This window comes from Molossus molossus, unplaced genomic scaffold (assembly GCF_014108415.1).
Source record: "Molossus molossus isolate mMolMol1 unplaced genomic scaffold, mMolMol1.p scaffold_m16_p_18, whole genome shotgun sequence".
Lineage (NCBI taxonomy): Eukaryota > Metazoa > Chordata > Mammalia > Chiroptera > Molossidae > Molossus > Molossus molossus.
Window position 1 is genome coordinate 4,811,450 of NW_023425353.1, and position 26,947 is coordinate 4,838,396.

General features: G+C 37.4%; 1 protein-coding gene across 4 annotated transcripts; it reads left to right on the forward strand.

The window, feature by feature from the left end:
- UBA3 (ubiquitin like modifier activating enzyme 3) lies at nucleotides 1-25,944 on the forward strand. Of its 4 annotated transcripts, XM_036267360.1 has the most exons (19): nucleotides 1-62; nucleotides 248-289; nucleotides 2,202-2,322; nucleotides 3,567-3,647; nucleotides 7,571-7,653; nucleotides 9,980-10,060; nucleotides 13,871-13,914; nucleotides 14,725-14,789; nucleotides 15,094-15,249; nucleotides 16,017-16,119; nucleotides 16,254-16,367; nucleotides 19,339-19,392; nucleotides 19,898-19,934; nucleotides 23,694-23,775; nucleotides 24,127-24,227; nucleotides 24,349-24,412; nucleotides 24,504-24,558; nucleotides 24,887-24,945; nucleotides 25,556-25,944. In XM_036267360.1, the coding sequence occupies exons 1-19, from the start codon at nucleotides 43-45 to the stop codon at nucleotides 25,589-25,591; spliced, it is 1,398 nt and encodes a 465-aa protein (XP_036123253.1). In that variant the 5' UTR covers nucleotides 1-42; the 3' UTR covers nucleotides 25,592-25,944. The 4 variants fall into 4 exon arrangements, with proteins under 4 accessions (XP_036123253.1, XP_036123254.1, XP_036123255.1 ...); XM_036267361.1 differs by lacking the exon at nucleotides 25,556-25,944 and having other exon boundaries at nucleotides 24,887-25,403; XM_036267362.1 differs by lacking the exon at nucleotides 248-289 and having other exon boundaries at nucleotides 6-62.
- Nucleotides 25,945-26,947: the final 1,003 nt, after the last annotated feature.

The following is a 26,947-nucleotide window of genomic DNA, read 5'->3' on the forward strand; positions in this document are numbered from 1 at the left end:
CCCGCCCGCCGTGAGGCCACCTGGGAAGAGGCGGGGACCAATATGGCGGATGGCGAGGAGCCGTAAGTACCCGGGCTCCTCAGGCGCGCCCGGCCGGGCCGGCTTGTGACAGAGCGCGGCGGTGGGCGGTAGCTGCCGCCACCCAGGTTTCTCCCACCTCCCGCCCCGTCTCCTCGCCCCCCATCCTCTCGCGGCGCCCAGCGTGTAGCGTGATGCTGACCCTTCTTTTATTCTCTCTTTCTTTTAGGGAGAAGAAAAGAAGGAGAATAGAGGAGCTGCTGGCTGAGAAGTTAGTGCTGCCGGGAGGCCGGGGCCCTCTCCGGGGACCCCCGCCTCCCTTCTCCCCAGGCCTAGGGGAGCAGCCGCAGCGGGCCCGGGGGGCTGGGAGGGGGGCACCCGGCGCGCAGGCCGCGCGGTCTCGGTCCCCGCAGCAGGGCCCGCACGGCCCGCCGGCGCCCGACCCGCAGGTCAGGGACGACCTGCGCCCCCTTCCCACAGCCGAGTGGGCGGAGACGTGGCCTTTGAGAGGAGCCTTACTGGCCCACGGCGCGAATGCTGGCGGGTTTTGGCCTTTCGTAAACGCCGAGCTAACAGTCTTAATTGCAGACTTTTATGAGAACTTTCTGTGGCGTCGGGCTAAGCACTTCAATCATTTTTGCAGAATAATTGGCTCTTAAGAGAGAATGTTGACGCCAAAGAGCTTATTTTGCCCGTTTGTTGCACCCCGTTTCTCACCAGAGGCTCGGTGTGCGGCGAGACCCAGGTGAACTCTGTCTCCAAACCGGCCGCGCCGCCTGGCTTTGCTCGGCCTGCTCGGCGGGAGAAGGACGGCCCGTGGGTGTGGCGGGAGCCGGTGGTGCTGTAGTCCAGGGTCGCCCTCGGAAAGTTGAATCTGAACTGCGGGAGGACTGGCTTGACCAGTTTAATTTCACAGTCCTTCCCGCCTTTCCTTTTCACTTGCGCTTAAAATGACAGTTAAAGTTTGACTCCTTACTATATGCCAGGTATTGTACTAAGGCCTCTCTGTGGATTAGCTCTAGTCTCATTCTGACCCTAAGTCGCTATAAAAATCTATAGACGAGGTTTCTGGCTGTTAAGTAATCTGCTCTGCTCAAGGTCACAGTGCTGTTAATTGTGGAACCAAACCCAGCTATAATAGCAAAACCTCAGGTCTTTGTTGCTAGGCAACACGTATTGGTCCCTTTTGTAAACATTGGATGTTAATAATATATTTGAACATAGAAGTTGTGGAGTTACAGGAAATTTGAAAACTAAAAATAATTACAACCAAACCTGAACTATACACTGAGTAGAAAATACATGAATTATGTTAGAAGAGTCCAGTCTTAGAACTCACTCAGGTGTGTGCTCTAAAAGATTTTAAATGCCTGTTTGTGGCATAATTGTAACCTAAGACTTTTTGTTCAGTGGCAACAAAATCCACCTCCTAGTATATATTTACTTATTATTATTAAAAAATCTTTTTTCTTTATTGATTTTAGAGAGAGGAAGGGAGAAGGAGGGAGACAGAAACATCAATGAGAAAGAGCATTGATTGGCCGCCTCCTGCATGCCCCCCACTGGGGATTTGACTCACAACCTGGGCATGTGTCCTGATCAGGAATCAACTGGCGACCTCCCAGTGCATGGGTCGACGCCACCAGCCGGGCCACCTCATAGAGAGATTCTTGTTTGAAAATTGGGACCTATGTTTCAGATAAAAATGTGTGAAAATTATTTTTCATCAAAAATGGTCTTTAAATCACATTTTTCAAACGTGAAAAGGACATATGAGTTATATTAGAATTGAAACATCACAATTCTGAAAGTGGAGTTACATATTTATTTTTCTCATAACATTTTCTGATCCAACTACGTTGAAAGAACAGATCGGAGAGGTTTGCAATAATCTTATAAATTCGAAATATAGAAAAGCCCATTTCTCACTGATGAAACAATATCCCAAGTTTGATTTTGGCTTTAGGAAACCAGAAATACATAGACTGACATAGTTAATCAAACACATGCAGTTCTTAATTTTAAATAAACTATAATAGCCAAGTATAACCACATTCAATAATTCCCTTTTTATTTGAGCAGATCTGGTGTGGTTACCTTTTCATTTGGGGAAACCCTAATAGTTGTAGGTGTGTTTTTTTTCATACTGACCTTTGCAGCTGAATTTACTGTGTTCTGTGCAGAATGGCTGTTGATGGTGGGTGTGGGGACACTGGAGACTGGGAAGGTCGCTGGAACCATGTAAAGAAGTTCCTCGAGCGATCTGGACCCTTCACACACCCTGATTTCGAACCAAGCACTGAAGTGAGAAACATTTATTTTTAAATAACTCCTCTAATAGTTTGTTTCAAAAATAAAATGCTTTCTTTTTCACTTGCTCTTATGATAAAAATACTAATAACAATTGTATAAGTTATCTTGAAATACTAAATTGAATATTTTCAACTGGTTTTATTGAGTCATTTTCACATTTCTCATGTAATATGTTGAAATCTTTTGAGTAAAATAACTTTATAATCTCATTTAAAATGATAATTTATACTTCACTTTAAATTTCAGTTTAAAATTATTTCTGAGACACACTCCCGTTTTTAGTTTTGCTATGAGAAATTAATTTTGATAGGAAGATAGGTATGCTTGTTTAAATTTTGGAATTTAGTTCAAGCGAGCATCTTAGGATTGACTATAACTGATTGCATGTTAAAAATTATGTGACTGCTGTAAAACAGGAATAGAATTTTGGACAGATAGTGTCTTACTTAAAGCAAATGTTCAATTACATATAACTTTTTTTTAAATTACAAGGTTGGAAAAGTATTCTTCATAGTAAATTTTTATGTCATTTTGTGATTATAAAAAGATTCTGTTTTGAAATAGAAATATTGTGCTACTCCTAGAACTAAGGTATAAATTCTTAGGTCTTGACCAGTGTCTCATCTGAATAACTTTTCTCTCCTTTAGTCTTTGGACAGAATTGACAATGTTCTGCCTTTCTTTGGATTCACCTTATTTTCCTGTGGTTCTGAATTTTTTTGCCTGATTATTTACGATATTTCTTTTAAATGATTATTTCAAATTGTATTTCTGTTGATATGTAATTTTCTAAGAATTTTATCTGTGTTTTTTTTTTTCTTCCTGAAGACCTTTATACACCTCATGCAGTGTTTCTCAGCTCTTAAGATTTTTACACTTTTCTCTTTTTTAGGAAGTCAGTTAAATAATGAATTTGATGCTTTTCATCCCCTTTCAAGGTTAAAAAAAAAGATAACCTTTAACTAGGCGTAGTTTCTGGTTTTAGAAATAGCCTTTTAATTTCATATAATAAGTGTCAACTTAAACATTGAACTTGAAATGCTCGGAAATCATTACGGTATTAGAATTTCTGGTTCTACCTTGTTCATGAATTTAAGAGTTATTAAATAGAAAGTTTGTTCTTGATCTTCATTTGCATTTTTCATTGAAATATCAGAAAATATGGCTTGTTGTTGTATTGGTGGTACTTAGTTTTTTTATAACTAGGTTTTAATATGCCTTTTTATTCTTTACAGTCTCTCCAGTTTTTGTTAGATACATGTAAAGTTCTAGTCATTGGAGCTGGCGGCTTAGGATGTGAGCTCCTGAAAAATCTGGTAATATATATATATGCAGTATGTATATTTTTTCTCCTTTGTGGTAATATTCCTTTTCCATTATACTAGGAAATTTCTTTATTATGCTTATTAACCTTCTGTCTTGAGCCTTTGTTAGATAAGTTTAGCAGGTCAGATTCCAAACAGTCTTAAATTCTAAAGTTCTCAGCTATAAAGTCATTGATAGAAATTCTTACTTCTCTTTTCTTCTCTGCTCTTTATTAAAGAAATCTTTGTGCGAGGTTCCTCTTGCAAAGCGCTCATTAATTTCAAATAACAAAATTGGTAGTTCGTATTTTAACATACAGTTTGAAAGAATTTATTATTTCTTTTGTTCCTTAAGGTAATCCACTTATATAGGGCATTGGCTCATTTTATATAGAGGAAAACATGGTTCAGAGAGAGTGAATGATTTAGCTAACTTTTTTGGATTATAGTGATGGGCCTGGAATCCAATCCAGGTCATCAATTCTTAGTCAAGTCTTCTTTTCACTGAACCATAGATTAATTTGTTTTTAATGAATACCATTTTAAGAGAGGTATTCATATTTAGTGAAACTATTCCATATACTGGTTGGAAATCCAGAATTTGTTATCTAGTTAATTGGTTTCATTGACTTCTGATAAGCACAAAATAGCTTTTTAAAAATTTTTAAATAAGTATCTGTTTACTTAACAAAGATGGATAGGAAGAGAATTGATTGAGAGCTGATATATGCCAGGTTTCCACTGATGTGTAGAAAATTGGAAATGCTAGAGTAGACTCCTTATAAAATGAAGTGAGTAAAAGAATCAGATAAATAATCCAAAAAGTTGGCCATGGGGCTAAAGTTTAAATATAAGCAGCCATATTAATTTTGCTAGGAAGTACTAACATTACTCCTAGTGAAACTGCAAAAACTTAATACACTTCATGGTACTTAGTGCTGTGCTGGGTTCTGTGGGGACTGTAGATCATCATGGTCTCTGTCCTTAATGAATTTGAAGTTTCACTGGGGAGAGAACTCTCACACAAAATCAATAGCAATATATATGATGTACTCTGTGGGGGCACCAAAAATGACAGTACCTTATCACATGTAAATACTCTAGCAGTATGAGAACCAGAGTTCTGGAAGGGAAGGGGTGGGTAGTGTATTTGATAACATTGTATGTACAAATTACCTAATGTTTAACTTTTTCTATTTTGAAGCTGTTATTTGCAAATGAGATACATACTAATTTTAAATGTAAAGTAATTGGAGATTAGATTGGAAGAGTAGTCATCAAGCAACTTTAGGAATGGCTATGTTATTTATTGCATTGTAATGCACTCTTACACAAAAGAAAACTAAAGATTTTTAATTTTACCACTTGTTACTTTGCTTATTTCAGACATAAGTACATAAGAGATACACATCTTTTAAAAAATTGATTGTAAACCCCCAAGGCTCATTCTGGAAAAAAAAAAAAAAAAGAATGTGACATTAATATTATTTTTTAAATTGATTTTTAGAGCCCTGGCTGGTTTGGCTCAGCGGTTAGAGTGTTGGCCTGCGGTCCAGAGAGACCCGGGTTCAGTTTCCACTAGGGGCACGTACCTCGGTTGCAGTTTATCCCCGGCCCTGGTTGGGGTCGTGTGGGTGACGACCACTCGATGTGTCTCTCACGTCGATGTTTCTCTCTATCTCTTCCTCCCTCGCTCCCTCCTGCTCTGTCTGAAGATGGATGCAAAAATATCCTCAGGTGAGGATTAAAAAAAAAAAAAAATTGATTTTTAGAGAGAGAGGAAGTGGGGGAGAGAGAAACATCAATGTGGGAGCATAGCATTATTTGGCTGCTTCCTGCACATCCCCTATTGGGGATTGAGCCCGCAACCTGAGCATGCACCCTGCTGGGAATCAAATTGGCAACCAGCATCTCCTTCCTACCCCCCACCTCCAGGTGCACGGGGGTGATGCCCAACCAACTGAGTCACACTGGCCAGGGTGACGTTAATGTTATATTGATTGAGCAGATATTTATTGGGCCTCCTACCCCGGGTGCCAGGCACTATTTTAGATGCTAAAGATACAGCAGTGAACAACATACAGTGTTTGTGGGGCTTACATTTTAGTGGAAGGAAAAAGACAAAATACATAGTGTGCCAGGTGGTAATAAATGGAACATAGGTAGCCTGGTGGAAAGGGTTTATAAATGGAGCAAAGAGGTGAGCAAGAACATTCTAGACAGAGGGAACAGCAAGTGGAAAAGCTGTGAAGTGGGAGCATGACTGTTATGTTCCAGGACAGCATGGAGGTCCTTATAGCAGAAGCAGAAGTGGGTAAGGGGAAGTATTTTTGGAGAGGTTATCAGAGAGGTAATGGGAAATGGAGGCACTTGAAATGAATATAACAAAAGGCTTTGATTACTGTAAGAATTTAGCCTTTTACTCTGAGTCAGAAAGTCATTGGAGAGATTTAAGCAGATGAGTTGACTTGATCTGACTTTTAACCTGGATCACTGTGGCTGATGTACTGCAAAAGCCTAAAGGAAGAATAGTGGGGGAAGGTGAGAAGCTAGGTAGAAGGTTGTTGCAGTCATCTAGGCCAGAGATGACAGTAACCTGGAACAGGGTGGTAGTGTTGGAGGTAGTGAGAGGCAGTCAGATGATAGATATATTTTTTAGATGGAGTCTTTGCTAATGGACTGGTTGTGGGACATGAGAGAGAGGAGTCAAGGATGACACAACAAGGTTTTTGCCCTGAGCAACTGGAAAAATGGTTAGCATTCACTAACACGAGGAGACTGGGAGGAGGACAGATTTGGTGGGGTTGGTGAACAAGGATGGTTGAGTTTGGTATTAGAAACTGTCGAATTGAGATGTCTGTTGGATGATGCCTGTAAGATTGCCTGAGAGCATCAGAACTAAGCACAAGGGCATTGTAGATTCTAGCCAGTAAAGTGAGAGGAACACTGAATGTGGTAAAAGTTCAAATTCTCATGAGCATAGTGACCAAGTGAAAAACATTTTAAGGAAATGATTCACACAGTGCCAAATGGTTCAGATGGATAAGGTCACTGGAGGTGGCAACATGGAGCTCCCTGGTGACCTAGACAGGTGCTGGTTTCAGTGGAGTGCTGTGAAGGAACATGTGTTTAGAGTCTAAGCACAAGAGGGAGTTTCAGAAAGCATGTATGGACAACTGTTTTGAGGATCTCTTATCTTAGGGGCAGGAAAATGGGGAAATTATTAACAAGTAATTTACTTCAAGCACTTAAACTGACCAAGCCTAGAAAAGCATAATTATTTAATAAAACTTAGTGTTTTTCAATCTTTTTGCTTCTGCTGGTAAATTTGAGCAGTGCTTGTACTGTTAGAATGCATGGCATTATCATTAAAACACATCCCCCTCCCCCCCACAGCTGTTTTGATTGCTTGTTCTCTACTCAGTACTTTCAAGATATCTCTTTTAGATGTGCAGTGGACCTATATGTGTGTGCGTTTATGATATGTACATTATAATAGTTATTTCTGAATCGTGGCATGCTTAATGTTATATAAACTAAGATAAAGTTTGTTGTATGAATTGCTTTTAACCTTATTCTGAAAAAAGACTAGTAATATAGTTAATTAGTAAGACTAGTAAAATTAAAGTAGCAGCAGCAAAGCAACAAACTTTACAGATGTGTTTATGAAATTATAAAACAACTGTAGAAATTTTGATTGTTCTTTTTTGGTTATAGACTATTTAAAACTGAGCAGTTACACATTTTGACCTTTCCAAGAACATAAATTTTATATACGTACTTTGTTAAGTCTTTTTAACAATTGAATACGATTATGCAGAATTTATTATTGAGAATTTGTAGATTTAGGACTACATTGAAAATAAATCTCAAATTTTCCTATATGAGAACGTTTCTGCTTAATTTGATTTTTAAAATTTTTTTTATTTCCACAGGCTTTGTCTGGTTTTAGACAGATTCATGTTATAGACATGGACACTATAGATGTTTCCAATCTAAATAGGCAGTTTTTGTTTAGGTAAGTTTTAATGTCTAATGGAAATTTCCAAAAAGTTTATGTGAATTTTGGGGTGATTGTGCTCTGAAGACACAGAGTTCAGCCTTCTCCTCCTGGTGATTTCATTAGAGAACAGTAGCTGGAATTAGGCCCTAGTGAGATATATTGGTGGGGATATGTGAGCCACATCTGAGTGGTGACTCTGGGACACTGAAGTGGAGTTTGAGCTTTTTACAGAAGGGGAAAGGAGATAAAGAGTTAAGCAGAGAAAACCAGGAACAACGGAAATGAATCATAGGGATAATTACCTTAGACATACGTGAAATACAAAATCGTCTGGGAATGGTTTTTAGCTATACCTTTGAAAGTGGCACACATGCAGATATGAGGAAAAGTTCATTAGTGAATTTTAGTATATAACATTTAGGGGTTTGAGTGGCTAGATAAAAATGTCTGTTATTTAAAGAATTACTGTTGTGGAGAGATAATGAACTTCTTTTCTATCCCTAGTGATTAGGTTACTGACAGAAAGCAGTCAATTAGTCCTGGGTATGCAGAGTGAAGTTAGGTTAGCAGAAAAGAAAATAAGTTTTAGGTTGGGCATAAAACTTCTACTTTATCTTTGTGGAAGTTATTAAAAGAGATTGAAGGATGGATTAAAATAAGTTAATGAAATGTTGTTGCAGTGTGAACTCTCCATTTAACTTTTTATTTTTTAACCCTTGAAATTTCCCTTCTCTATAGAAAGGTTTTGGTGCCCTTGCCCAGCTAACAGATTTTGGTGTATAAATATACTGCTGAATTAATTTGTTATGATAATAATGGCCATGTCCTTTAATTTGTGGCTAAAATAATGAATGAAGATCTTAATGATAGTTAACACATATTGAGTGCTTAGGATGTATAAAGTACTTTCTAAGCAAGCTCTTTACTCATTTACTGTCAGAGCAAACCTTCATGGTTGTTTTCAAGGTTAAGTAATTAGGCCAAGTGTTTTTATTCAGGGTGCAGCTTTTAGGTGGAACAATCTGATTCCCTAATCCTGGAATGGTAAATTATCAAAATGTCCACAGAAGCTATCCAGGAGTTATTTTGTTTTGGATCTACTGTGAAAGCACATAAAATCAGCACCTTAAAAGACTATTGAGAGTCTACTTTATCCCATCTACATAGCTGAGGAGCTCTGTGTCCAGAGTAGTTCGATGCGGTACTGAAATTAAGTCCTTGATTTATGCTAGAGTCTTTTCTATTGCAAGTTAAGACAAAGTTAGAATAAAACTCTTATATGTTTTGAATGAGAAAAGAACACTGCTTTATTGGAGAGAAGAACATTGACATGTTAAAGTATTTTTCTTTAATATTCCAATTTTAGATAAAATATTTCTAATAAGCACATTGATTTTTTAAAAATTTTCACTAACGTGTTTACACTGTGCTTAGATATGAAGGAATACAAGGAGATAGGAATATGGTGATTTTCTTCAGGTGCTTTAGTGGGTATTACAGAACTGTGTATATAACAAAACTATGTTGTGAAAAAGTAGTAATGAAGCACTTTATATATATATACATATATATATACATACATACACACACACACACATACACACACATATATATACATATATATGTGTATATATATGAAGGAATGATTCCTATGAGGAGAATGAGGAAATATTAGGAAAGAATGAAAGTATCATTTGCACTGAGGTTAGAGGAGAAAATTCATGTCATTTCTTTTATAATTGTGGTTATTATCTAGAAGTGATCTTTTGAGGCCTATTTTTACTGTCTTGGAAATATTGGTGGCATTTGCAATTTTAGATGTCTTTGGAATTATTTCTTCCTTAAAAATGGGGTTACGGCTTCTTATGGGACACTAGATTTACTACTTACTCAGGAGATAAATGAAGGTTCCTGCATCCCTAGAATGAATCTCATTGTGTATATTTCAGCCAAGACCTGCATAGTAACACCTTGAAGTTCTGGGTTTCAGGGTAGATACTTGGAAGGCTCTAGGTCTGGGATACTTTTTTTTACATTGAGAAATGCTACAGTGAGAAATGGCCAGGAAACATGCCATTATTATGCTTTACCTGGGGGAATAAAACTTCATATTTTCACCTAAATACTTAGATGTGTTAGTACTCATAACTACTTAATTTGGAACATCAACAAGCGTTAACATTTAGTGTTGAATGACTGATTATTCATTACAAAAACTTAGATAAAAATATTTCTTCTAAATATCCTCTAATTAAACTCAACATGGATATTTTTATTTTTTAAATTATGTAGTTTATCTAGGTTTATATCATGAATGATAATTTAAATATTTTTCCTGTAGGCCTAAAGATGTTGGAAGACCTAAAGCTGAAGTTGCTGCAGAATTTCTAAATGACAGAGTTCCTAATTGCACTGTGGTTCCGTATCCTTTTGACAAAAAATATTACTTAATTTTTTGAAGCTTTTGATTTTTTCTTTACTATGAAATACATGTTTAACGTAGAGAATAGATAAGCAAAAATAAAAAGGTCAGCAGCAGTAAGTTATTACTGAGATATCTGCTGATAATATTTTGTCCTATCTTCCAGTTTTTTCTTAAAGGTTATATAAAATTTTTGGCCCTAATTTGTAAATTAAGCTTCTGTAGGTAGTGCAATCATTTATTCCGCATTATTGCCTTTAAGTTCAGTATCAGGTGCATATCTCCTCTACTAGACAGTAAGGTCCTAGGCTGGGTCCAGTTAATCTTTGTGTCTCCTAAAGTAGCAGACAGAATAGAAAGGCGACATTATTATTAAGCAAATGGAAGGTGTGTCAGTCTATTTATTTTTATAAGAAGTATGTTTTTAAAAAGGAGTATTCACACTCTTGGTTTTCACACCTTTAGGTCGGGGGAATTTGTAGTATTTTATAGAAATTCAGGATATGGGATTTGCTGTGTAGAAAATCCAACAGGATACAAAGTCAACATACAGAAAGCAATTGTATTTTTTATATACTAGCGGTGAACACACATATAGAAATTGAAATTTAAAATACAATGCCATTTATAACCACTCAAAAAAAAACTTAGATGTGAATAAAATTAAGTATGGGATTTATATGCTGAGAACTGCAAAATGCTGATGAAAGAAATCAAAGATCTAAATAAATGGAGAGATAGTTCATGTTCAAGAATTGGACAGTTCAACATAGTAAAGATGTCACTTATCCCCAAATTTGTATCAAAGTTGAACACAATCTCTGCTAAAATCCCTGGAAATTTGTCAATACAGACAAGATTATTCTAAAATTGATAAAGACAAAAGAATATCTTTTGTGTAGTGTTGCCAGAGGCACAGATCAGTAGAACAGAGAAGACCGAAATAACCAATTGATATTTGACAAAGGTACAAAAAACAATTTAGTGGAGGAAGGATAATCTCCAACAAATTGTGGTGGAGCCCTTGTATATTCATAGTTTAAAAAAACAAATCTTGCCTGGCTGGTGTGGCTTGGTGGATTGAGCGTCATCACAGGCACTGAGAGGTCACAGGTTTGATTCCCAGTCAGGGCTCATGCCTGTGCTTTGGGCTTAATCTCCAGTAGGGGGCGTGCAGGAGGCAGCTGATGGAGGTTTCTCTCTCACATAGATGTTTCTATCTCTCCCTCTCTCTTTCAAAAAATCAATAAAAACATACTTAAAAAAAAAATGAGTCTTGCCCTGGCCGGTTTTGCTCAGTGGTTAGAATGTTGGCCTGTCGACCAAAGAGGCCTGGGCCGGTTCCCGCTAAGGGCATGTACCTCAGTTGCATTTTGTTCCCAGCCCTGGTTGGGGTTGTGTGGGTGATGGCCATTCTGTGTTTCTTGCATCGATGTTTCTCTCTCTCTCTCTCTCTCCTTCCCTCTTTCCCTCCTGCTCTATCTCAAAATAAATGCAAGAATGACCTCGGGTGAGGATTTAAAAAAGAATCTTGACCTAAACCTCAAAATTACAAAAAGTAACTCAAAATGAATCATAGGTTTAAGTGTCAAATGGAAAACTTTGTTAGATAACATAGGAGAAAATCTTTGGGATATACAATTTGGTGAAGTGTCCTTTGACCACAGTAAAAGCATGATACATAAAAGAAAAAAATTGATAAGTTGAACTTTATCAAAATTAAAAACTTTTGCTTTGTGAAGGATCCTGTTAAGGGGATGAAATGACAAGTTTCAGATTGGAAAATACGAAACATCTGATAAAGGATTTGTATGTAGAATATATAAAGAACTTTCAAAATTCAACAGTAAAATAATGCAATTAGAAAATGGACAAAAAGAAGAAGAAATATCTCACTAAAGAGGACGAGGACATGCCGAGATGTTCAGTACTACTAGCTATGAGAGAGGCCCAGATCAAAGCTACATCGAGATACTACCACTCACCTAATACACAAGCTAAAATAAATGATAAGAATAGCAAATGCTGGCAAGGGTACAGAAAAACTGGATTTTTCATTCCTCGTGGAAAATATAAACTGTACTATAGCTATCTGGAAAGTAGTTTCTTAAAAATCTACATACACACTTTCCATATCACTGAGCAGTTTTGTTCCTGGGCATTTATCCCAGAGAAAAGAATACTTAAGTCTGCATAAAAACTTGCTCTCGATTGTTCATAACAGCTTTATTTGTAGTAGCCTGAAAATGTAAACAAACTAAATGTAAACCAAAACATCTGTGAATAGGTGACTTGTTTAACATGATACAGCATACTGTGGAATAATACTGGACAATAAAAATATACCAACCAATGAAACATCTCAGCTTGGATGGATATCAAGGGCATTATGCTGTATGAAAAATGCCAGTCTCTAAAGGTCATATATTGTATGAGTCTATTATATAACGTTTTTCAAATGACAAAATTATAGAGATGGAGAATAAATCAGTGATTACCAGGAATTAAGCATGGTGGGGGAAGGGACCGTGTGACTCAAAAGGGGTAGCAGGAGGGAGATCTTTGTATGTTTTTTTCTTTTTTTTATCCTCACCTGAGGACATTTTTCCACTTTTTGTTCAGATAGTGTGGGAGGGAGAGAGAGGAAGAGAGAGAGAGAGAGAAACATCGACCTGAAAGGGACACATAGAGTGGCTGCCACCCGAACGACCAGCCAGGGCCGGGGACAAACTGCAACCAAGGTACATGCCCTTAGCGGGAACGAACCCGGGTCTCTCTGGACTGCAGGCTGACACTGTAACTGCTGAGCCAAACTGGCCAGGGCAGGAGGAAGATCTTTGTGTTGATTGATTGTGGGGTGTCTAGACTGGTGGTTAAACAAATCGACACGACAGAATGGTACACACTTGTACCAGTGTCACATTTGTGGTTTTGATACTTTACTAATGTAAGGTATAACTGTTGGGTGAAACCTGGTGAAAGACACGGCCTCTTTGTACTATCTTTGCAACTACCTGGGAATCTTATTTGAAAATAAAAAGTATAAAGATGCAAATACAGGCCCCTGGGCAGAAAGGGAGAAAGAAAGAAAAAAGCCAATTTTTTCTATCCCCATTATTTAGATCTGGGAAAATTTGGGTAGTTTTGTTTTATTTTCCTTTTGTTAATCTTCACCCGAGGACATGCTTTTTATTGATTTTAGAGAGAGAGAGAGAAACATCAACTGGTTGCCTCCCACATGTGCCGACCTGGGATCAAACCCTCAACCTGGGTATGTTCCCTGACTGGAAATTGAACCCATGACCCTTTCAGTTTACGGGACAATGCTTATACCAACTAAGCCACACTGGCATTGGGTATTTTCTAGAAATCGAGGAGATGAGATTTCTTGGTCTGGCTCTTTGGTCCTTCCCTTATTGCTGTTTTTCCAGTGTATGTTCAGGTTCCCTAAACCTTTCTGTTCTAGTTGCCACTTAATGCCCCCTGCTTGCCTAGCTTCAAAAGAATGGGTGATCCCAATGGGTGAGGGGTTGTATTGAATTTATTTTTTCCTAGCTTTATTTGTAGGCCAAAATAAAAAATCTAAGGCAACCATATATTATTTTTCTTTTTTCTGTTTTCCTTTTAAAAAGCCACACCAGCCAGGGCAAGGTTTGTGTTCATTTTGTCAGATTCCTTTAATTCCACTACTTTGAACATTTATGATCTATTGTTTTAAATATACATTTATACATTTTTCCTTATGGCATTGTCATAATTCACTTTACAAATTACAGACTTAGTAGCTCAAGTTCCTTTACTTATGTTCAGACATTTCAACAAGATCCAGGATTTTAATGACACTTTCTATCGACGTAAGTTGTTCACTTGAAATTAAACTCAATAAATTCTGACTATTTTTTAGTTGCTAGCTATTGAAGATAGCTATTTGGAGTCTCTTTAGTCGTTTGCATGTCCTGGTGTTGCTTTTCAGTAAGGTTGTTGATGGATTGAAAAGAGTGCCATTGCCCTGGCTGGTTTGGCTCAGCGTTTAGAGCGTTGGCTTGCAGTCTGGAGAGAACCGGGTTCAGTTCCCGCTAAGGGCATGTACCTCAGTTGTAGTTTGTCCCCTGCCCTGGTTGGGCCGTGTGGGTGGCAACCACTCGATGCGTCCCTTTCGCATCGATGTTTCTCTCTCTCTCTCCCTCCCACTCTATCTGAACAAAATATCGAAAAATGTCCTCGGGTGAGGATAAAAAAAGAAAAGAGTGCCATTGTTTTCATTCTTACTTGATACTATTAACTGCATTTTTTTTTTTTTTTAATCCTCAGCTGCGGACATTTTTGCATTTATCTTGAGATAGAGCCAGAGGGAGAGAGGGAGGAAGAGAGAGAGACACATCGAGTGGTTGCCACCCACACGACCCCAACCAGGGCTGGGGACAAACTGCAACCGAGGTACAGGCCCTTAGTGGGAACGGGACCCAGGCCTCTCTGGTCCAAACTGGCCATGGGCTTAACTGCATTTTTTTATGCTGACTTAAGTAAGGATTATTCAAGGATTAGGAGGTGTGTGTGTTTTAATAAAAATTGGCTGTTTTTTTTTGGTGTGATTTCTTAGAAGGTATGAATTATGTTGAGCCATGGCATTTTTATGTTGTACATTTGCATTTTTTTCCTTGTAGAATTTCATATAATTGTATGTGGACTGGACTCGATCATAGCCAGAAGATGGATAAATGGCATGCTGGTAAAGACTTTGTGTTACAGTTCTCTGAAGTTCTTGCTGTTGCTCTGAACACACTGAAAATTAGAACTGCATATCATATTTTTGAAAAATCAGAGTTTATTTAATTTCAGTTAAGTTCATGTACTTCATTGTTTATTGCTAGTCATTAATTTTCAGGTGAGGACTAAAATTGCAAACATCATCATTCCTTGATGTGATATTAATACTAGTCATGCTGTTGATTTGTGGAGTTACTTGACAGCATGCTTTTTCTTTTGAATTCTTATCCCCTTCTCCTTTTAAATTCTTCAAATAATTTTCCTAGATATCTCTTCTAAATTATGAAGATGGTGTATTAGATCCAAGCTCCATTGTCCCTCTGATAGATGGGGGGACAGAAGGTTTTAAAGGAAATGCCCGGGTGATTCTGCCTGGAATGACTGCTTGTATTGAATGCACACTGGAACTGTATCCACCACAGGTACCCCCAAAAGCACCTGCATTTGTTTTACAGTATCTTGGGATGGAATTATGGTTGATATATTAAGTCTATTCAGTATTTAGGTTTTTTAATTAGGACTTTTAATCATGCTAAGAAGAAGGATGATAAAATATGAAATGCTGCTCTGTTTATGGAAAGAGGGACTAGATATCATAGTTTTGATACTATTGTTTTCATAATTTATTTGTATTTTTTATTTGGAGAGTAGTGATTAAGGGATCAATTTGAAAACTGTATGTTGGGTAGAGCTATAATCTCTTCTCTTTGGTCTCTGCCTGTGATTGTTACAGGGAAATAAAGATACCAGTGATGAGAATGATCTTTCCAAAGATAGAGCTCTTTAGTCTACATACCCACTTTAAAGAACAGTTGGGATTTTGATTTATTTATGAGTATTCACTTGGAATTAATTTAACTCTGTGAATTTGCTTTTTTAAAATTTTATACCTTCAGATTTAAATCAGCTAGCCATAACAGTGCTCATTTTTGAGAATTTATTCAGCACATATTTTACACTTTCTAAAAGTTAAATTGATATAGGGAAAACCTAATTTATAGATAGATCAACCTAAGTGAAGTGACTTAGATGTTTTTGGAAATCTTAATGGCATAAAGTTTTGTTTCTATAGGTGGAAGGCTAAGGTGAATTATAGCAAACTGTTACAAAATAAATCATAATCAGGAGTTACATTTTAAAAGTAATTCATTGTTTTAATTCTACTAAAAAGGGCAAACTGTGGTTTTAGGTTAATTTTCCCATGTGCACCATTGCATCTATGCCCAGGCTACCAGAACACTGTATTGAGTATGTAAGGATGTTGCAGTGGCCGAAGGAGCAACCTTTTGGAGGTAATAAACCTAAATTCATAATCCAGAATTATATAAAATATTTGTCTTTATTATTCATTTGGATAATTATATTAAAAACAAATTGATTCATGTTTACATATTTCTGTCTTTCTCTCTTTTTTTCCCCCTAACAGAAGGGGTTCCGTTAGATGGAGATGATCCTGATCACATTCAATGGATTTTCCAAAAATCCCTAGAGAGAGCATCACAATATAATATTAGGGGTGTTACATATAGACTCACTCAAGGTAAGTTAGTGAATTGTCATGAATAATGATCTTGCGATGATCCTTTTTTTACTGGCTGGGGAAGAAATAATTAATAAGTGATTTTAGACAGAACTGTCCGTTTGAAGTTCAGTAAAGGTACCATGGAAATAATAGTTTCCAGGTGCCCCAAAGTTGATATGAGGGAAATGAGTTCAGCAGAATCCATACCGCTACTTAGGTAGGAGGGCTTTAATAAAATCATGGAATCTTATTTACTTAGTGTTGGAAGAAACCCTAACTCATTCACTGTATCTTCCACTGAGGAGCAATTTATCACCTCCTGGGGCAGTCTGGTCCACATTTGGACAAGACTGTTAGACAATTATTCCGTATATTGAGCAGAAATCTTCATCTTTAGTTTGGTCTGAGTATTGTCTAGGGTATACCATGTACATATAAATTCAGTTCCATTAAGTAATAGCACTTAACATACTGAGAATAGGGATTGCATTCCCTCGAAATCTTGATCCCTGCTATGAACCTCTCTACTTCCTTTAAGCCTTTGACATGTTATATGACGTTAAGTCCCCATCATGTTTTTCTCTAACCATATTTCAGTTATCCATACTTCTCTTAACTAGGTTAGAATGTAGCATAGACTATCTAAATATTCCTATTTTAGATAATAGCCTTCCAATAACTCTGATAATTGATGTAGTCTTAGAGGAGAGAAGGGTATTTTGTTGTTTGTTTGTTGTTTACATTGGTCCTACAGTTTTGACTTTTTGAGGTAATTGTCCACTAAAATCTAGTAATTGCAATCTCTATATATGCAGTTGCTAAGCCACATCTGCCTGTTGCAGAAATGGTAGTTTTGGGGGGTGGTAGTTTTATTTTTGTACTCAAGTACAGTTCCTTACAAATTTATTCTTAATTTGACCTGCTGTTATCTCTCTCATATATTCTTTTATGCCTGCCATCCTGTCTATTATTTCAGCTTCATTTTACCTGTTATTTTGATAATCATATTCTTTATCTCTTTTCTACATAATTTAAAAACTTAGTAAGACTGAATTGGCAAAGAATTGACATCTGAATCATACTTCTGAGCTGGCCCTAAATTGTAGGTTTTATCTCATTCTGTTGATAAGACCTTCTTGAATGCTTCTTTGTCTTATTCACAAGGATGTCATGAAAGACCTTTCCAGATGTTCTAGTGAAGCCTGGATATACTATACTATCTTCCACATTTTCCTGGGTTGCCAAGCTAGTCATAGTAACTAAATGAGACTAGTCCATCACGACTTGTCTCAATGAACAGTCATAATGCTCAGTCTTAGTGATCAGTGCTTCCTATTCTAGATACTTACAGTTCATCCTTGATAAAATTTTGTCCAAGATCATCGCCAGGTTCCCAGAAAGAACTTTGTCTTCTTTTTGAAAATCTGATATTTCTCTTCTGTGATTATTTCCATAAAAATACTGATGTTCTAATAATGTCATTGGAAAATTACATTCTTACACACTCCTTTGTTGCTTCCTGTGCTCCCCCTATTCTGACCTGCTTTGTGGTCCTCGAACACACCAAGCTCATTTCCACCTTAGAGCTCTGATACTCTTCCTCGGATCCCCTCAAGGCTGGCTGTTTATCCCTCAGATGTCAACTTATTAGTTCTCCTGATCATTAGACTGAAAAGGACTTCTTAGCCATTCGCTATTTTACCTTTTTATAATTGCTCAGAGCTGATGGTAGTGTCATTTTTCTGTGCAAGGAATATTTCATACTTACACTCCCATACATCCCTGATCTGGGGCCTTTGCCCTTGCTGTTTACTGCAGAAATGCTCTTTCCCTAGGTTGTTGCATGGCTGGGTCTTTCTCACGGCTTAGGTTTCAGCTCAAATTACCACCTCCTCAAAGAGGTCTTTCCTGACCATTCAAGCATTGTCAACTCTAACACATACCTTGTTTTACTTTCTTTATAGAACTCTCAGTATCTGAAATTTTCTAATGTACTTACTTGAGTGTTATCGCCCACACCAGTATGAAAGCTCTATGAGAGCAGGTGATATTTGTTTTTTTTTTTTTTTTTTTTTGCATAAAACCTAGAACAGTGTCTGGTCTATAGTACACATTTGGTAATGGTCTGAATTAACAAATGAATTCAGTTTGTCTTGATCAGGAACTGGAAACGCTTCCATATGTACTCTCATTCATCCTTCTGTACCTTTGAGCAGGGTGTATACTCTGCAGCCTGACAATTGAGAGCCTTGACAAGGAGTACAGAAGCAAAACGAGCAGTGACATCCAGCTTTTTTGAGGGGTGGGGTGCGGGGAGTCTTTATCATTTTGGCAGTGCTCTTACTGGGGAATGTCTCTTCTACTCCTCACTGTTTATGACTACCTGCTTCTCCTTTCAGAATGTCCTGCTCTATGTGGCTCACTGGAGAACATCCAGTTTAACCATCATCAGATTAGCTCCTCCCTGTTTTCTTGATCTGAAATGTTACGTAATCAATTATATAGTTAAAATTAACATTCTGAAAACAGCTTTCCAGACTTAACTAACTTCCTTTCATGTCTTAGATATTTGCCTTTTTTCTGAAGGTTTTGAAACATGCCTACACTGAAGTCCCGTCTTTCAGTGCTCTCTCACACCCCAAGATAATTAATATGGCTACTTGCCTTTGAAGTTTTTATTTCCTAAAATGAACAATTTAAATATAGTTATGAAGTAGAATATTTTATACTTAAAACATTGTTTAAGGTAGAGCTTTATTCATTTCTGAGTACTGATATAAAAACATAGGGTAGAATAGAGAACTATTTACTGTTTTATGTAATAGGAATGTGTAAGAATTCCTCATGGTTCAATTTAAGGCTATTTTGTGACTTGAAAGCCTGACAAATCAAGTTGTGGAAAATGATATTTAATAAATCATATTGTCTAACTTAAGATATCAACTTTTTGAAAGAAAAGATCATGTTTTAATCAGTATATTTTTTTCAGGGGTAGTAAAACGAATCATTCCTGCAGTAGCTTCAACAAATGCAGTCATTGCAGGTGAGGGAAATGCCATTACTTCATGTTTCCTTTCCTTTCTTTTTTGATTCAATATCTAAATTGACATTTCTGCAGCTTCTTGATCTCAGAAAACTGGTGTATTAGGAATTTGATATCTTCTAGGGTGGATGGTATAATTAAGCTGTCCAAAAAAGAATAAGTGATTGGACCTTGTATATAATTTTTCTTACATTATGTTATAAAGTGCTCTGCAGTAAGCAGACATTTTCATACCATTTCTTTTTAATCACTGTAACAGGCTGTTCATTAATCTGAAGAAGAGGAATGAAACCATGTAATGGTACTCTATAAGTTACAAAACAAATATAAAATTTGTTATTTTTTCAGTGTTTTAAAAATGAATATATATATTTTTTAATCTATTTTTAATCAGTAGCCTTGTAAATTGATCTGTTCTGATTTAAAACTGACTTTCTAAAAAACTTCTAATTTTAAATGTCTAATTTTCATTGTGTTAAAGCACCTTTATTTTCTTCCCTTTCAGCTGTGTGTGCCACTGAGGTTTTTAAAATAGCCACAAGGTAATGGGTTTTATTTTTGTCTTTTTATTTTTATTTTTTATTGATTAATTTTTGTTACAGATGTTTCTCTTTTTCCCCCACTGATTCCCCCCTCCCCGTCCCTCCCTACCCTTTCCCCAGATTGTTGTCCATGTCCACTATACATGCATATAAGTTCTGTGGTTCATCCCTCCCCCACCTCCCCCCACTTTAGGGGATTGTCAGTCTGTACCCCACTTCTGTGTCTCTGGGACTACCCCATTCCTCAAACTGTTATGTTCATTATATTCCACAAATAAGTGAGATCATATGAAACTTGTCTTTCTCTGTTTGGCTTGTTTCACTTAGGATGATACTTTCAAGGTCCCTCCATGTAGTCTCAAAGGATAAGAGATCTTTCTTTCTTACCGCTGCGTAGTACTCCATTGTGTATGTGTACCACAGCTTTTTTATCCATTCGTCTACTGATGGACACTTGGGCTGTTTCCAGATCTTAGCGATTGTAAATAGTGCTGCTACAAACATGGGGGTACATATATTCTTTCTGATTGGTGTTTTATGCTTCTTAGGGTATATTCCTAGAAATGGGATCACTGGGTCAAATGGAAGATCAATTTTTAATTTTTTGAGGTGACACCATATTGTTTTCCATAGTGGCTGCACCAGTCTGCATTCCCACCAGCAGTGCACTAGAGTCCCCTTTTCTCCACACCCTCGCCAACACTTGTTGTTTGATGATTTGTTGATGGCGGCCATTCTGACAGGTGTGAAGTGATACCACATTGTTGTTTTAATTTGCATCTCTCTGATGATTAGTGACGCTGAACATTTTTTCATATGTTTCTTAGCCATTTGTATGTCCTGTTTGGAGAGGTGTCTATTTAGTTCCTCTGCCCATTTTTTAATTGGGTTCTTTGTCTTCCATTGTGGTCTGAGAAGATGCTTGATATAATTTCAATCTTCTTGAACTTGTAGAGACATAGTTTGTGCCCTAACATGTGGTCTATCTTTGAGAATGTTCCTTGTGCACTTGAGAAGAATGTGAATTCTGTAGTTTTGGGGTGTAGTTCTCTGTAGATATCTATTAAATCCATTTGGTCTAGGGCTTCATTTAGAGTCTCCGTTTCCTTGCTAATTTTTTGTCTAGAGGATCTATCCAGTGATGTGAGTGGGGTGTTGAAGTCCCCTGCTATGATTGTATTGCTATCGATTTCTCCTTTGAAGTCCTCCAAAAGTTTTTTAATATATTTTGGTGCTCCTATATTGGGTGCATATATGTTTATCAAGGTTATATCTTCCTATTGGATAGATCCTTTCAATATTACGTAGTGGCCTTCTTTGTCTCTAGTTATGGCCTTCACTTTGAAATCTATTTTATCAGATATGAGTATTGCTACTCCAGCTTTTTTTTCTTTTCCGTTTGCTTGAAAGATTTTTTTCCATCCTTTCACTTTCAATCTATGTGAGTCTTTTGTTGTGAGGTGGGTCTCTTATAAACAACATATAGATGAATCATGCTTTCTTATCGAATCAGCTACTCTGTGTCTTTTTATGGGAGCATTCAATCCATTTACATTTAAGGTGATTATTGATATGTACTTATTTATTGCCATTTTTGTTTAGTGTGGTTCTATTTTCCTTCCCATTTCTGGTAATTACAGCAGTCCTTTTAACATTTCTTGCAGTGCTGGTTTGGTGCTAATGTATTCCCTTAGCCTTTTTTTGTCTGAAAAGCTCTTTATTTGACCTTCTATTTTGAATGATAGCCTTGCTGGGTAGAGTAGTCTTGGATTCAGATCCTTGTTTTTCATGATCTTGATTACTTCATGCCATTCCCTTCTAGCCTGTAGTGTTTCTTGTGAAAAGTCAGCTGAGAGCCTTATGGGGTTTCCTTTGTAGGTAACCTGTTGTTTATCTCCTGCTGCTTTCAGGATTCTCTCTTTGTCTTTTATTTTTGGCAGTTTTATTACTGTGTGTCTTGGTGTGGGCCTGTTTGGGTTCTTCTTACTTGGGGCTCTCTGAGCTTCTTGAATTTGAATGCCTTCTTCCTTCACCAAATTAGGAAAGTTTTCTGTCACTATTTCTTTGAATATATTCTCTAGCCCTCGCTTATTTTCTTCTTCTTCAGGGACTCCTTTGATGTGAATATTATTTTGTTTCCAGTTGTCCCACAGTTCTCTTAAGTTGTCTTCCTGTTTTTTAATCGTTTTTTCATTTTTGTTTTCTGATTGGTTGATTTCTTCTAGCCTGTCTTCTAATTTACTGATCCGGTCCTCAGCTTCCCCTACTCTGCTTTTTAGACCTTCCAATGTGTTTTTCATTTCTGATATGCCATTCTTCATTTCTTTCTGTTGGTTTTTCATTTCCAACTGGTTTATTTTCAACATTTCTATGTCTTTACTCATGGTGCTCATGTCCTTACACATGCTGTTGAGCTTCCGCAACATCATGGCTCTAAATTCTAGTTCTGTTAACTTGCTTAAGTGCACCTCATTTATTTCATCTTCCGTAGAGGTCTCTTGTTCTTTCATTTGGCTTTTGTTTCTGTTTCTCACCATTTTGGCTGTCACAGTGGGCTTTGGAGTCTGCCAAATTTTCCCAGTGGGTGTTGGTGTTCTGCTGTTTGTGGCTCCCTCTCCTGGGTTTGGATGCGCCAGGGAGGACCCACTTTAAACACCACCGTCAAGTCTTAGCTTTTCTGGTTAGTGTTGCACGCCCAGGGAATGGTAGTTATCCTCTACCTTTTTTTTGCCTGGAGGCTATTAGTAGAGGTCACCTGCAGACCCTTGGTTTCTGAGTTGCCTGAAAAACTCCCTCAGGTGCTCAGTGTAAGAGGATTTCCTGAGAGTGAGGCAGGTGTTCCGTTGTTAATGGGCCTCAATTAGCATTTCAATGGCCACCAGGTGGGGTTGAATCTCTGAGGGAGGGGCCGCCACCTCTCCCCAGGGCCCTGAGAAGAAGTAAAATGACCACAGTCCTGCGTGACTGCACTCAGCAAAAGCTCTTAGCACCCTCCAAAACCTGAGTGTCCCCACACAGTTCCAGTCCAGTCTGCCTCCCCTCTGCTGGAGCCCAAGGTGAGTGGCTGCTGCCAATTTAGCCTCTGTCCGGACTCTGTGTCGTGGAGCCTCCTAGGACTTTTAACCCGAGGGCGCTGCTTCCAGCCAAGGGCAGCTGCGGCTGTGGCACGAGCTGAGGGGGTTGCACTCAGCAGAAGCCCCAGGACTGAGCCGCGGTAGCGGGACACTGCAGAGGTGGCAGTAGTGTCCAGCACAGTTCCCTGGTCCCCGCAAGTGTGCGTGGTACCCGCCGAGGGCTTAGCATGCAGAGTTCGCGGGACTCAGCCTTGGTAGCAGCGTCCCGCCGAGTCCCCTGGTGCCCGCAAGTCTGCGGCTCCAGCCGAGAGCTTAGCAGGCAACAGAGTTCCCAGGACCCATGCAGGGTCACAAGGGAGGCGGTAGCAGTAACTTCCCGCTGAGTTCCCTGGTCCCTGCCCAGGCCGCTGTGGACCGTGGGCTCCTGGCCCCCTCTCGCGTCCTCGCAAGCCTACCAGGATTGAGTGGGTGTTTCTGGTTATGTGTTCCTCCAAGGTGTCTTTTGGCTGCCCTTTCCTGATGATTTGCCTTTATTTTCGTTGTAAATCCAGTTTGGTCTTGGGAGATGGTCTGTGTCGCTCCATTCACTTCGCCGAGTTCCTCGTGGGTTTTATTTTTAATATGGATGTAAATTTCTGTTTTGATCTGGCTAAATTATATAAATATGGACATTTTTTCATTACAGTGCATATATTCCCCTTAACAATTACTTGGTGTTCAATGATGTAGATGGACTGTACACATACACATTTGAAGCAGAGAGAAAGGTTAGTAGTAGTATGCTAATGAAAACTTTTATGATTCATGCATACTTTGATTTTTAAATATTAATTACTGGTTAGAAATGTAAATGAATTGCCCATACCCTGAGTATTTTCTAACTTCCAGAACCTTAGTCACTATATATCTTTTGTAGTGTAGCCTAAAATAAATACTATGTAGGAAAATAATTTAGGGAAAATGGCCTATTGTGAGAAGCATAGATTTTTAAAGCATAAACATTTGTTCATAGGAAATATACATGATTATAAAAACCAACTTCATTTTTATTTCATTATTATAAAGAGATCGTTATTGGTGCGTGTACCGCTGTGATTTATTGTGTTTTATGTGTGTAGGAAAACTGCCCTGCGTGTAGTCAGCTTCCACAAAATATTCAGTTTTCTCCATCAGCAAAACTACAGGAAGTTTTGGATTATCTAATCAATAGTGCTTCTCTGTAAGTGTTCTGTACTTCTCTTATGTTGTAGAAATACTTTTTGAGATTTTAAAACTTTTAAAACTAGAATTATTTTTTACAAAGTGATACTTAATTTTTTTTCCCTCATACTTATATTTAGGCAGATGAAATCTCCAGCCATCACAGCCACATTAGAGGGAAAAAATAGAACACTTTACTTACAGGTGATACGCGTTCAGGTTTTATTTCTTTCACTGTTGTATTAAAAGTTTAATTTCATTTAGTGCTTTATATTAAAATAATTTTGTTTTCTAGTCAGTAACCTCTATTGAAGAACGAACAAGGCCAAATCTCTCCAAGACACTGAAAGGTATTTTAAATAAGTATATTTACTAATCAACTTTCTTTTTATTTTTGGTGAAAGTAGCAATCCTTTTAGATTTGCTCTTACTTCTTTCAAATGATGATATAATAATTACTTATATTTTTAGAAATAATAATAGAATTAGTTGCTCTTTTAGTAGAATACTAAATAATAGTTCCTAAGTATTACAAATATTGCCTTGATTAAAGAGAATTAGATGTTGATGTTTATCTCAACCATAATCCATAGTTTGTGTATCTGTATATCTATGTGTTATTACATTTTTGGTGAGATTTTTTTTCCCCTTGGGTTAATTATTCTTTTTCTGTTTTAGAATTGGGACTTGTTGATGGACAAGAGCTGGCAGTTGCTGATGTCACGACACCACAGACAGTACTATTCAAACTTCATTTTACTTCATAAGGAAAATAAATCTGCACATAATAGAAAATTTATAGAAATATTATACTTTGTGGATGCTAAGAAATTGAACTGATTCATTTTTAGCATTAGTATTGCTAGAATTTGACTTATGAAAAATATAATGAGTCACTCTTTTTTAACTTTATAACTTTCCCTTGAAGACAGAATTTGGGGTTGGTGCTTGTAAGTATTTTCATTAATAATATGGAAAATGATGCCTAGAGAGAGATATTAGGAGCAAATGTGTAGCTTCTTTTAGAGGAGGCAAACACCTTCTTGTGTGTGAATTTTGTTACTATGGTCAAAGAGTGCATTCCTCAGTTTTCATTTGAGCACCCACATAGTATAAAAGATGTCCCTTTAAAGAAAGTAAGGCCCTGGCCAGTTTGGCTCAGTGGTTAGAGCATCAGCCCATGGACCAGAGAGTCCCGGATTCGGTTCCTCCTAAGGGCATGTATCTGGGTTGCAGTTTGTCCCTGGCCCACAGTTGGGGTCATGTGGGTGGCAACCAGTCGATGTGTCTCTCACATCAATGTTTCTCTCTCTCTCTTCCCCCCTCTCCCTCCTGCTCTATCTGAAGATAAAGGCAAGAAAAATGTCCTTGGGTGAGGATTAAGAAAAAAAATAAGAAGAAAATTAAGTTTTAAGTAACATTAAATGTTATAACTTGACATCTGGAGCATATTGAACATAGCCTGCATCTTGTTTATTTAATATTCATTTAATCGTGGCTGTTCAAGTGAATATTACTTTTTGCAAAGGTTACCTTGTCCATTATAATTTGTAAATGGTGTTAAAGCTGAATACCCGTGCATGGAAATAGTAAATCTTTTCATGTGTTTACTTACAGTGCCATAGAGGCCAATATGCACAACATTAAAGCTGAGACATGGTTGTTTAAAAGAATTTAATGTTTAAGCAGTTATCACTGATGCTTTCACAGTATTTATTAATAAAATATATTGTCTACTTTTCTTACTGAAATTTTAAAAAATATATTAAGGATACTAAGTAGTTCTGTAGTATTATAGGAATAATTTTTATTTATTTTATTTATTTTTTCTTTATTGATTCCAGAGAGAGAGGAGGGGAAAGGGAGAGAGAGACAGAAACATCGATGAGAGAGAACATCGACTGGTTGCCTCCATGCCCCCCACCGGGGATCGGGCCCACAACCTGGGCACGTGCCCTGACCAAGAATCGAACCGGTGACCCCCTGGTGCATGGGTTGATACCCAACCACCAAGCCACACCAGCTGGGCAGGAATAATTTTTAAATGTGTGGCAGAATTACTAATACAGAATTTTTATGGCATCTGAATTAATACTTTTGCCATAGGAAATATGTACTGTTTGAATTTAATTTGTTCTAACATAATACTGTAATTAAATGGAATAATTATATTTTTTATATTAAGGTCTCTTAAAATGCCACTCCTGCTGCCCACCAAAAAAAAGACTAAGGCATAAAACAAAATCAGTCATAAGTAGTAGAAAATGAGTTTTAGTGTCTCTGTGTGGGAACATGCGGACTGTGTTCTCGCTCTCTGTCTTGGCAGTCTTCTAGCTTTGTGACCAAATATCATGGGCTAAATTTTCACTTACAATATTTTATAACTCCATATTCACAAATAATATGTTTCATTATAAAGTCATATTGGATAAATTTCTCTACTTAAAAAGTTACAGTCAGTATAAATTTTTGAAAGTGAAGGAACTAACATTTACCACTTTTATATAGGTGCAATAATAATTCTCAAACTAGACTTGTGAGACGGTAATAATATCTCCATCTGAGAGCTGAATAAATAGTTTTAGAGAGTTTAGTTCATTTATCTAAAACTGTACAATTTGAAGTCTTGGAAGAGGGATTTTTAGAGAACAATAGTTCCTTAAGGCCTTGTTCCTTATAGTGGGGTAAAATCTTCAAATACAGGGAAGAGAGGAATAAGGTAAATAACCACAACAAAGG

Coding starts and splice junctions, on each gene's coding strand:
- UBA3 (XM_036267360.1), top strand. CDS start 43: ATGGCGGATGGCGAGGAGCC. Junction 23,776..24,126: donor CATTTGAAGCAGAGAGAAAG/GTTAGTAGTAGT, acceptor TTATGTGTGTAG/GAAAACTGCCCTGCGTGTAG. Junction 24,559..24,886: donor TCTCTCCAAGACACTGAAAG/GTATTTTAAATA, acceptor TTTCTGTTTTAG/AATTGGGACTTGTTGATGGA.